The sequence below is a fragment of the Piliocolobus tephrosceles genome, chromosome 14 (genome assembly GCF_002776525.5).
Source record: "Piliocolobus tephrosceles isolate RC106 chromosome 14, ASM277652v3, whole genome shotgun sequence".
NCBI lineage: Eukaryota > Metazoa > Chordata > Mammalia > Primates > Cercopithecidae > Piliocolobus > Piliocolobus tephrosceles.
In genome coordinates, this window is record NC_045447.1 from 25,791,273 (window position 1) to 25,803,539 (window position 12,267).

Here is a 12,267-nt window from a genome sequence, read left to right on the forward strand (position 1 = left end):
CGTCGCTGCGCCCGGAGCGGCGCGGAGCATGATGGAAGTCGTAGTAGGAAATGGCGTCGTGGCATTGAGGGGCATCACTCCTAGAACCTCCAAGAAAAGCTCGCGGAAGACGAGGTTCTGCTGAGAGGGAGGCTCCAAGCCGTCTGGGAAGTGTAGTCCAGTTGGCGTAGCAGTAGTTTCGTGGGGGGAGCCGAGGTTCCGGGAAAGGGCTGAGCCGACTTGAAAAGAGGTAGGTGAGTCGACTCTCGCGGCTCGGGGCTGAACTCTGGAGCGAGTCGAGGACTTCCGGGGCCCGCTGTGCCTCCCCGGGCCTACGGGGGCGTTTACGTCTTCTGGGAGCCGAGGACCGTGTTACCATAGAAACCCTGGGATCCGAGGTACAGGCCTGGAGCTAGGGGACGAGGACTGTTTCCTCCATGGTCCGGAAGTCTTCCCAGGGGCCACCTCTGAGCTTGATGGCTCGGCGGTGGATTTGGGCTGCAGCGAGAGATTAAGCTAGAAGAGCCCGCTGGTGCCAAAGTCAAACAAAGACCCGGCGGAGGAGCTTCGGCCTGATTTTGTTCTTTTGTCTTCAGCCCGGTCTTTGTATCAGATTGAGAGTAAGATGTTTAGGAGGGTGTCAGGGAGCTGTACGTCTCTCTGCCCTGCTGGATGCTGGGCCATTAGAGACGAACAGGATAAGGTTTTTATCCCCACGTGGACGGTGGGAGATCCTCAAAATATTGACGTTTCCGTAGCTGGCCAGATCCTCATCCAACCCCCTAGAAAAATTACAGTCATAATAGATGTTATTTATTGAACATTTATTAAATGCCAAGTAATGTTCCAAGAGCTTACTCTGCATTATGTTATTCACTTCCTACAACAGCAGAGTAGGATACAGATGAGGAAACTAAGGCCTAGTTAGAAATGAAACTAATTGTTCAAGATCAGTGGTGTAGTGGGATTAGAACCTGTGCCCTTTAACCTCTACAGCCAGCACTTTTAAATGTTACTCTATACTGCTCCGTAGTGGCCAGTTTTTCGCAGTTTGCAGAAAAGGTAAAATGTATAGTAGACCTTTTTTTCCTTGGTATCCCTATCCCTCTCTTTCCCTCTTTGGAACTTTGGCTTTCTCTACCATTTGTCTGCATTGGAATCTGGTAGAAGATAATGCCTGATTTAGTACAAAGCAATTTGAAATGTAATGTGCCAGTGTTTTGTGTTGATAATATCGCCCGTAATATCCTAAGCTTCATGGGAGAAGGAAATATTTCTTCCTTTGTATACTTCACAGTCCCTAGTTTCATCCTAGATACATGTAATAATTTGTATCTCTATATACTTTCAAGGAGTTTTCACTTCCATCATTCTCACTTAATCCTTATGTTGACCTGTATAATTTTTATAGGAGGCTAAAATTATTAACCAAACTGAACAGCTTGCTTCAATGACTTCTTTATGTGTGAAATAGAAATCATTTTGTCAACTTCACAGGGTTTTTGTGTTAAGAATGTAAAGAATGGGAATGGAAAAACACAGTGCTCAAGAATGATCTCACCTTTTATTCAACAAACATTTACTGACTGTTTGTATAGATACACTCTAGGGGATGCTGTGGAGAACATACAAATGATGCCATCAACAGATGTTAAACTCAATTGGGGGAGTTGTGTTTTCTCAAAAACAAAACAAAACAAAATGGTTTTTGTTAACAGTATTACCTCGGGATTTCAGGCTGTGGAATGCTCTCTTGAACCTCTTTTCTTCTTCTTCTTCTTTTTTTTTTTGAGTTGGGGTCTTATGGTGAGATTATGGCTCACTGTGGCCACCTCAAACTCCTGGGCTCAAGTGATCCTTCCATCTCAGCCTCCTGAGTAGCTAGGACTACAGGCACACTACCAGCCTAGCTAATTTTTTAACTTTTTTGTAGAGATAGGGTCTTGCTATGTTGCCAAAGCTGGTCTTGAGCCTCCTTGTGCACTCTTCTCTCTGCCTGCCCTTCAGAAGTCAACTAAGATATCATTTTCTCCAGGAAGGCTTGCCTGACATCCTTGTCCACCCCACACTCAGCCCAGACTGGATTAGGTGCCTGTGTGATGCCAGTGCTGGTATCCTCATTAGGGTTCTCGTTACATGATATCACAGTTTTCTTTATTTTCCCCACAGATTATGACTGTACCTTTTAATTCTGTAGCTGGAGCACAAGAAGTGTTTGTTTAATGAATGACGTACACATTTAGGATCTGTTTGGACGCTGAGGATAATCCTGTGAATTGGTGAGTTGGAGTTTTCATGAGATTTAGCAAACTGATTTTAGCATTCAGGAGTGATGACAAATCTCTGACAATTCTCACGTAGAGTAGATTAAATTCACTGGTTTGTCCACTTTCCCCTCTAACTATACTAGGTTGTGATAGTTTATTCTTTTAGCTAGAATATTTCTTTGAATGTGACTGGAACGTGAGATTAAAGTGATGGTTGCCTAGAATTTCTCTCTTATAGGCAGTTTGCTATTTTAAATTCTTACAGAAAGACTTTTTGATTTTACAGAGCTGTAGATCTCCATAATGTAATATAAATGTAATAATCATATACCTAAAGACTTTAGAAGTTGGCTGGGTATAGTAGCTCTTGCCTATAATGCTAGCACTTTGGGAAAATGAGGAGGGAGGAACACTTGAGCCCAAGAGTTTGAGACCAGCCTGGCCATCAGAGAGAGATCCCATTTCTACAAAAAACACAAAAATTAGCCAGATATGGTGGTATACGCCTATAGTCCCAGCTACTCTGGAGGCTGAGGCAGTAAGATTGCTTGAGCCCAGGAAGTTGAGGCTGTAGTGAGCTAAGGTCATGCTACTGTGCTCCAGCCTGGGCAAAGAGCAAGATCCTATCTCTTAAAAAGACTTTAGAAGTCTTTGTGTGAATTCAAATAAAGTTTTAATACTTCAATTCACTTTAATATACATGCTCGCAAACTGATTTTATGTTTTGTATCTGAGACTTTATTACCTTCAGTTTTTCCTCCTCTCTTTCATTTTTAACAGCTAATAGTTCACTGGGTTTGGCCCTTAGTGTTGACTTCAGTATGCTGAGACGAAAACCAACACGCCTAGAGCTAAAGCTTGATGACATTGAAGAGTTTGAGAGCATTCGAAAGGACCTGGAGGTATGAATACAACTTTGTGTTTTTTTGAGATGGAGTCTCGCTCTGTCACACAGGCTGGAGTACAGTGGCATGATCTTGGCTCACTGCAACCTCTGCCTCAGCCTCCTGAGTAGCTGGGACTATAGGTACATGCCAGCATGCCCGAGTCATTTTTGTATTTTTAGTAGAGACGGGGTTTTGCCATGTTGGGGCCAGGCTGGTCTCCAATTCCTGACCTCAAGTGATCCACCCGCCTTAGCCTCCCGAAGTGCTGGGATTACACGTGTGAGCCACTGCACCCAGCCAGTGATTGATTGCAGAAATCATGTCTGTTTGCATCACCATTTCCTACCATCTAGCTCATGGTAGGAGCCCCATATGTATTTTTAAGTGTGGCCTTGCTACATGGTATTAGATGTCCATTAATAAGACTTAAATTCTTCAGTGGTCTACAGAATAAATTCCAAATTCCCTAGCATGGCATATGAGGTCCTTTGTGAGCTGGTCCTTGCTTATCTCTCCACTTTCACTGCTGGGTTATCTTTAATCTCAATGTCTATACACAAGTGTTCCCTTTGCCAGAAAAGTCCTTTATTTTTCTTTGCCAGGCTAACTCTTACTTCTTCTAGCCCCCAGCTGGGTTAGGCTCAACCTCATCCTGCTGTGCTAACCTCTCTCATAAGCACTGTCACTCTCTGTTGTAATTGGCTGTTTGCTTTTGTTTTCCCTCAGTGGGCCATAAGCTCTTTCAAGTCAGGGATTAGTATATTTCTCTCTGCATCTGTTCCCTGCAATACCAGGCCCAAAGGAGGGCTCAATACAAGTCTGTTTTCATTTGCTGTCCTAGCAGATATCTTGTACTATATGGCAGAGGACAGTACATTTTGCATGTATTTGCCAACAGCTTTATTATGTGTTGTATATGCTTCATATTAAGACTAATAACTTAGATTTCTTTCCCCCGCTTCATCCCAAGAGACTTTAGTGTTCTCGAAGCATCATAATTTCTGCTTTTAAAAAACTATATTATTAAGGATGAGCTTTAAAGTATGGCTTAAACTTCAGTTGTTACAAATCTCATAAAATGCTAGCATGCCGAACTTTGACTCTACAGAGTCAGCTCACTATTGAGTTAGTCTTTCCACCAAAGGCAGTTATCTAGTGGGTTTTGCCCTGTTTTAGAGTAACTTAGGAAGCAGGGACAGTCATGCCCTAAAGTGAAACCAGTAGAAAACTGGCCTGTTTCATTTATTACCAACATGAGTTTCATTATACTACTGTGACTCTAGCTTCTAAAACAGCAGTTGCTCAAAGTGGGAAGCCTTTTAAGTGATTTCATTCCACTTGGATATTCTCAGAATGATAAGAGTTGTTTGCCTTTTAGAACTTGTTTTCACAAAGATATTTAGGTAGAACTTTCTTTTTTTTTGAGACAGAGTCTCGCTCTGTCGCCCTGGCTGGAGTGCAGTGGCCGGATCTCAGCTCACTGCAAGCTCCGTCTCCCAGGTTTACGCCATTCTCCTGCCTCAGCCTCCCGAGTAGCTGGGACTACAGGCGCCCGCCACCTAGTCCGGCTAGCTTTTTGTATTTTTTAGTAGAGACGGGGTTTCACCGTGTTAGCCAGGATGGTCTCGAACTCCTGACCTCGTGATCCGCCCGTCTCGGCCTCCCAAAGTGCTGGGATTACAGGCTTGAGCCACCGCGCCCGGCCTTAGGTAGAACTTTCTAACATCACTTACTAGTAATCAGGAAGGTCATTTGCCACATAAAAGGCATTACCTTATTTTATTCACTGTAATACTTTGTGAGTGTTGGCATTTATTTTATTTTTTATTTTTAGTTTTGAGACAGGGTCTTGCTCTGTTGCCCTGGCTGGAGTACAGTGGCATGATCACCGCTCACTGCAGCCTTGACCTGCCAGGCTCCAGTGATCCTACCACGTCAGGCCCCCTGAATAACTGGGAATACAGGCATGTGCCACTATGCCTGGCTAATTTTTAAATTTTTTGTGGGCCGGGTGCAGTGGCTCACGCCTGTAATCCCAGCACTTTGGGAGGCTGAGGCAGGCGGATCACGAGGTCAAGAGACCATCCTAGCTAACATGTTGAAACCCTGTTTCTACTAAAAATACAAACATTAGCTGGGTGTGGTGGCATGTGCCTGTAGTCCCAGCTACTTGGGAGGCTGAGGGCAGGAGAATCGCTTGAACCTGGGAGGTGGAGGTTGCAGTGAGCCGAGATGGCGCCACTGCACCCCAGCCTCGTGACAGACTGAGAGTAGGTCTGAAGAAAAAAAAAAAAATTTGTGGAGACAGATGGAGTCTCACTATGTTGCCCAGGCTAGTGTCAAACTCCTGGGCTCAAGCATTCCTCCCAAAGCACTGGGATTTACAGGCATGAGCCACTGCGGTCAGCCTGATGCTTGGCATTTAAATGCCCACAGTCCAGCAGCACGTGGTGAAGAATGGTGGTAATTCCAGTGATCTGAATAGCTGAGCCATTCTACTATTATTAAGGAATTTTGGATAAAACATCATTTCACTCTCTTAGAGAAAGTTATCATCTGTTGTCCTTACAGTCACGTAGTGGCAGTTACGGGATAAGTGTTTCTTTTTGAAAATGATCAAACTGAGACATACTTTGTGGATTCTGCAGTCACATGTGACTTAAGAGCCAAACCTTTTATCTGAAAACAAAATGAAGCCACAAAACCCAGACCTTTTGGTAAGATAGCATAAAACCTTCTCATGTTACTTTTAATCTCATGGGATCAGTTAGGCTATAGATTTTTGGTGGTTATTTCTTTACCAGTTAATTTATTTCTCTGTCTATTCTCTAAAATAATAAATTTGTTGAAATACCCTTTGCTCCCCCTTGTCTGCTCTTCCATCTTTCCAGTTGTAGCTTCCTGTTGTACCACCACACCGCAACTCCTTACCTCTTGTCTCTTTGGCAGTTTGTAATTCCCTCTGTCATAGGTCATAGCCCAGATCACCCTATAATCGTCTGTTTGCCTGTTTACCTATTAGACTGTGACATCCTGGAGGGCAGGGGTTACATCTTTTTTTTTTTTTGAGACGGAGTCTCACTCTGTCACCAGGCTGGATGGAGTGCAATGGCGTGATCTTGGCTCACTGCAACCTCCGACTTCCTGGTTCGAGTGATTCTCTTGCCTCAGCCTCCGGAGTAGGTGGGATTACAGGCATGTGCCACCATGCCCAGCTAATTTTTGTATTTTTAGTAGAGATGGAGTTTCACTGTGTTGGCCAGGATGGTCTTGATCTCTTGACCTCGTGATCCACCCACCTCGGCCTCCCAATGGGCTGGGATCACAGGTGTGACTCACTGTGCCCAGCCACATTGTTTATTTTTAGTAGAGATGGGGTTTCGCCATGTTTGCCAGGCTGGTCTTGAATTCCTGACTCAAGTGATCAGAGGTTACAACTTTTAACACTGTATCCTCATTGTGCCCCTAAGTATTCCAAACCTAGGATTTCAGTTTATTGTTCTTTATACCCTAACTCTATCCTTTACCCCATGCCTAGTACATGGTAGGTGCTCTAAATAAACGTTTGCTAATTGAAAGAATGTTGCCTTAATCCTAAAACGTTTATACTTTCAGACCCGTAAGAAACAGAAGGAAGATGTGGAAGTTGTAGGAGGCAGTGATGGAGAAGGAGCCATTGGGCTCAGCAGTGATCCCAAGAGCCGGGAACAAATGATCAATGATCGGATTGGTTATAAACCCCAACCCAAGCCCAGTAATCGTTCATCTCAATTTGGAAGTCTTGAATTTTAGAGATGTATTATCTTGCATGCCAGAGCGCTGGAATGGAATAAAATGATGGCAGAAGTACAAACCAGATTTAGAGAATTGAGTGCTTACAGTCAAGCAGAATGTACCTCCTGCAGAGACAAATCCTTCTGCATGAGATTACTGATGCTTCACTTGCACTCTAAGCTGGAATCCAAACTGTGGTTTGTCTCTGGAAAATCTGACTCTATAAAACTGATCTGAGTTTTTGTTTTTAAAAATAAATATATTTTTGGAAAAATGTGAGGCATCCTTAATGAAGCTACTTGGTAGGCTGAGGCAGGAGAATCACTTGAACCCGGGAGATGGAGGTGGCAGTGAGGCGAGATTGCACCATTGCACTCCAGCCTAGGTGACAAAGCGAGACTCCATCTCTAAGAAAACTAAGGCTTAGGGATCATTAGACTAACTTCCTAAGGTCATACTGCTAGTAAGTGGTGAAGCCAGAATCCAAACCCATTGACTCCTCTAAGTCCATGTTCATGATACTACACTAAGAGACCAGGAGTGGTGCTGATGGCAAGATACCCACTGGCGGCCAGTGGGAAGAGCAAGTAACGTCAGCATTTTGGCATTACCAAAGGGACTGGCAGGGTCACTGTGCATCTCAAGGTTTGGCGGTAAACTTCCTACAGGCCCAGCTCAGAGCCTCTTGCCTGACAGCAGAAACACAGAAGGGATTATGATGTGACAAAAGTGGGCTTTTAAATTCAGGAATCCTCAGTATACTGAAATACTTTTGGCTTCATGAAGACCCTGTCTCCTGTGCAGAAGGTCACATGGATCTTCTAGCATGTACCAGGCATGTCATTTTAAGTAGAGTAAGAGGAAAGTGAGATGAAAACCTGAAAGGATCATACCACGTAAAATACTGACATCTTAAAAACTGATGGTAATGGCCAGAATCTATGCAGCCTATGAAGAGACTAGCTCATTGCGTTATCACTCTGGGTAGAAAAACTTGCATAGAATCACAAAATCAAAATATTTATTTTGTTCTTTTTCATATGACACTGTTAAAACATTCCTACTACAGCAATACTGCTCTCCAGGAGCTTACAATCTAAAACAGTCAACATTAATTGTAGACCCAGTAATTAAGGCATTATATCAAATGCAGACTTTGTATCTTTTTTTTTGAGACGGAGTTTTGCTCTTGTTGTCCAGGTTGGAGTGCAATGGCACCATCTTGGCTCACTGCAACCTGTCCCTCCCAGGTTCAAGTGATTCTCCTGCCTCAGCCTCCAGAGTAGCTGGGATTACAGGCATGAGCCACCAGGCCCGGCTAATTTTTGTATTTTTAGTAGAGATGGGGTTTCACCACGTCGGCCAGGCTGGTCTCAAACTCCTGACCTTAGGTGATCTGCGCCCCCCTCGGCCTCCCAAAGTGTGTGAGCCACTGTGCCCGGCTGAGTTTGTATCTTTTGATGTATCTTTTGAAGGAGCAGCTGGAGACGGCAGGATCAAAATTAAATGATATGAAAGTGTACTCCCCTCCTCGTGCTCCTTATAAGGAACCCCTTCTGACTAGCACTGAAGACCAGTACCCACAGCCTGAAAGGGAATTTCAGACAACCCTACCATAGAAGTAGTGAAGAAACCTTAATTTCTAATTTCCTAGTGGATACAGTGAGGATTCCATTTGTGGGCAATGGGGATGCTGGGAGTTCCTCCATCACAGACTAGAGACAGCACCTACGATTCTGTAACTCCGGGAAGGGTACCATCCTTATAGAAATTCCAGTGGGGCAACTGCCTCTTGAAGCATGGTTAAAGTCTCTAACAGGTTTATAAATGCCAATTTCTGGTTGATATTTATATCCATAGCATAGCACTGTCTACTGCTTCAGGAGGGCTATGGAGATGTAATACACTAGACATGAGATAAAAAAAACTGAAAGAAAAGAGAAAGGACAGCAGAGTAAGGGGGCCGAAGAAATGGTGATGCAGTCTTCTAATAGATGTGAATGGGGAAGAAAGAAAAGAGAAGTTTAGATTCAAAATGAACAAAGAAGTCAAGCATTAAATTCCAAATGAATAGGTATACAGAAATGAAAAGTTAATGCGATCATTGTATTATCACAATCCAAGAGCTCAAGATGGAATTTAAACTTTTTCTCCTTCACTAGCTTCATCCTTTGGCACCCAGTCTAAGAATCTCTGAAATTCAGGTTTTAATACCTGTATCTCTATCCTGAATACCTGAAGACCTAATCTAAACTGATATTTCTGTGAATTTCAGTCATAGCATTTGGTCTTAACTGGCCTTGAATTTTCTTTTTTTTTTTTTCTGAGACAGGGTCTTGCTTTGTCACCCGGGCTGAGTACAGTGGCACAATCATGGCTCACTGCAGCCTCGACCGCCAGGGCAAAAGCAATCCTCCTGCCTCAGTCTTCCAAGTAGCCAGGACTACAGGTGTGCACCACCATGCCCGGCTAATTTTTGATTTTTTATAGAGATGGGATCTCACTATGTTGTCCAGGCCTGTCTCGAACTTCGGGACACAAGCCATCCTCCCACCTTGGCCTCCCAAAGGGTTGGGATTACAGGCATGAGCCATTGGGTCTAGTGGCCTTACTGATAAGGTTCTGTTGCTGGGAGGGTATTCTATAGCAGTTCATGCTGAGATTTCTAGAGAGCACCAGTGTCACTACTAACTATTGATTCCTATTTATTTATCATGGTTTTAAGATTCCTTGGCTTGAGACAACAGGCTGTATTACACCTTTTTGTTGGACTTTGTCAGTACCTGTCATTCACCCTGCTCATGTTAAGTATCATCATTACAAGGTGATGGAATGAGAGAAAAGCACAAAGCTCTAAATGTTAGTTCTTGGATTTTAACCTCAATCCAGTAGGCTTATAACCCTCTCTTGGTTCAAAGCCATACAAGTACACATTCCTTGCTCTCCAATATTTAACTGGCACCCACGGAGAAAGTACAAACTATAAAACCACGACACAGGCCAACAGGATAGCTGTGTTTTGTTTCCTCTGCCCTGAGGCACAACTGGATCTAGCACCAAGAAGGGCAGGATTTAACAGACCAGCACAAGACAAATCAATTTAAAGAGGTAGTTTGAACGGGGAATAAGACTGCAGTGTAGACTACAACTGAACAGAATAAAAATCCAATGTGGTTCTTCACTGAGAACAGGGGTTTTGGCCACTTGTAATGTAATTAAACCCCCACGAATAACAAAGATGGTTATATGGAGGATGAGGATCTGCTTGGTATGAGCACAGTTGTTGGAGCCTGAGGAGAATCTGGCCATCAGCAAACCACACCCTGAATCTTTCCAAAGAGAAAGCTGGGCTTTTGCCCTTTTGGCCCATGACTGGTAGATTTACACTGCAGATCAAAGGTCTCTCTCAACAATCAAATTACTTCCAAAAAACCACAGACCTTTAAAAATAAGGACTAGTGACCCCATACAGGCTAGTAAAAATACTTTGGCTATAGCCCTTCACACATGTATGCTTGGGTATACACACACACAGGTGGAGCTCAATAAATGTGGAATGATTAGGTATTGATCAGCAGTGTTTACTACATGAGTTAAGTCCAGACACACCATCTACCAATCAGCAATTCAAATTTCCATGCCCAGTATCAGGCAGCCAGCCCACCAGGCAATATTTCCTTAGCTTAAAGCAGAGATTCTCAAAGTGTGGTCCCTTGTAACATGAGCAGGAACTCAGAAGTGCCACTCTGGGGGCTTTTGGGTTGAGGCCCAGCAATTAGTGATTTAACAAGCCCTACAGGTGATTCTGATGGACGCTAAAGCTTGAAAAAAAATCACTGTTTTAGAGGCAGACTATGTGAAAACACTAATGGGAAAAATAATTCAAACTCTTTTGCTTCACTTCAGCTGGGACAAACCAAGGTATCAAGCCAAAGTAAACTGCGAATGGTTTTATTTAAAAATATCTATTTCTATTTTCTAAAACTGATTGTCATTTTTTGATTGGCAAGTTCATGCTAATCAAAGTGTTAAGTGGGAATGCAGGTTGATGAGTCAGCCATCCAAGAATACACGCTCTGCAAGCTCTAAGCCTGTATTTAGTCTGAAACCACCCCTCTGCACACATCACATCTGGACAAAGGCACAATGTATTTCCCACTCATTGAATCCAAAAATTGGACCTTCTTTTCTTTTTCTTTGAGATGGAGTTTCACTCTTGTTGCCCAGGCTGGAGTGCAATGGTGCCATCTTGGCTCACTGCAACCTCCACCTCCTAAGTTCAAGTGATTCTCCTGCCTCAGCCTTCTGAGTAGCTGGGATTACAGGCGCCCGCCACCACGCCCAGCTCATTTTTGTATTTTTAGTAGAGATGGGGTTTCACCATGTTGGCCAGGCTAGTCTCGAACTCCTGTCCTCAGGTGATCCAGCCTGCCTTGGCCCCCTAACGTGCTGGGATTACAGGCGTGGGTCACTGTGTCCAGCCCTGGACCTTATTTTCTAATGTTAAGTTTGAGTTCTGGGTTTAGTTGGGCAAGACTTTCCCTCAGCTGCCATCAATCCTGGCTGAAGTTAACCCCTTTCCATCGCTGACCCAGGGAAAAAAACTACCAAATTTACTTACTATCTGTTAAAAATTCAAAAAGGAAGCAGATGATCAAGTCATTGAACAAAAAGCTACATGGATTAGACAAGAACATATAACGTGGCTCTAAGATGATGGAGAAGGAAAAGACATTTCATGGGTGGCTTCTCCTTAAAAGAAATGGGAAACTCAGCTTATTAGAAAAAACAATTTGGGAGGTTACTACTTTAGCTCAGAGACTGTAAACTAAACCTCTGTTGAGCAGGGTGTGTGTGTGTGTGTGTGTGTACGTGCACAAAGAGAAGCAAGAAGGGATGATTGGAGCAGGAAATCACATCTTCAAGTCTTGAACAGCTTCCCACTGCAATCGATAAGGCCATGCCAGAGTTTGACATCAATGGCAATGCTCTGTGATGTCCACTACCACTGCCTTCTTCCAGCTGAAGAGGAAGTATCCTGTACCGGCCCCTGCTGCTACTGCAATGCAGAGGTACCCGTTGTAGGTCATGAAGATAAGCATGAGGAAGTAGCTTATGACCACCTGGATGATGTGCAGCACTGTTTGCAGGAGGTGAGGAAAGCTCAGCATCTGCTGCCTGGAGAGTAAACAGGGACACAACAATCAGGGACTCCTAGGAGTTCTGCAGATGAGGAGAAAGAGGGAAGAGTTCTTGCCATGAGCTCAGCTGGAAGTGGACAGCCACTCTGGCAACTCACGGGTACTTGAATGTTCTTTGATTGGTCCATGGAAATGAAACAGCACAGGGCTGTCAGGCTT

The 12,267-nt window shown here is 43.8% G+C and overlaps 2 protein-coding genes across 9 annotated transcripts in view; one reads left to right on the forward strand and one right to left on the reverse strand.

Moving 5' to 3' along the window:
* The first annotated feature begins 7 nt into the window (after positions 1–7).
* CDC26 (cell division cycle 26) lies at positions 8–7,181 on the forward strand. Of its 7 annotated transcripts, none has more exons than XM_023223715.3 (4): positions 8–229; positions 2,149–2,258; positions 3,027–3,148; positions 6,749–7,181. In XM_023223715.3, exons 3-4 carry the CDS (start codon positions 3,068–3,070, stop codon positions 6,923–6,925), a joined length of 258 nt encoding a protein of 85 aa, XP_023079483.1. In that variant the 5' UTR covers positions 8–229; positions 2,149–2,258; positions 3,027–3,067; the 3' UTR covers positions 6,926–7,181. The 7 variants fall into 7 exon arrangements, with proteins under 7 accessions (XP_023079483.1, XP_023079479.1, XP_023079485.1 ...); XM_023223711.2 differs by having other exon boundaries at positions 88–229; positions 3,055–3,148; XM_023223717.2 differs by having other exon boundaries at positions 89–229; positions 2,177–2,258.
* Positions 7,182–7,906: 725 nt separating this feature from the next.
* SLC31A1 (solute carrier family 31 member 1) overlaps positions 7,907–12,267 on the reverse strand; it is a 41,368-nt gene continuing 37,007 nt past the window's right edge. For both annotated transcript variants that reach the window (XM_023223708.2, XM_023223709.2), the window contains one exon: positions 7,907–12,085. In XM_023223708.2, coding sequence (XP_023079476.1) covers positions 11,884–12,085 — 202 coding nt within the window. In that variant the 3' untranslated portion in view covers positions 7,907–11,883. The remainder of the gene's footprint in view (positions 12,086–12,267) is intronic.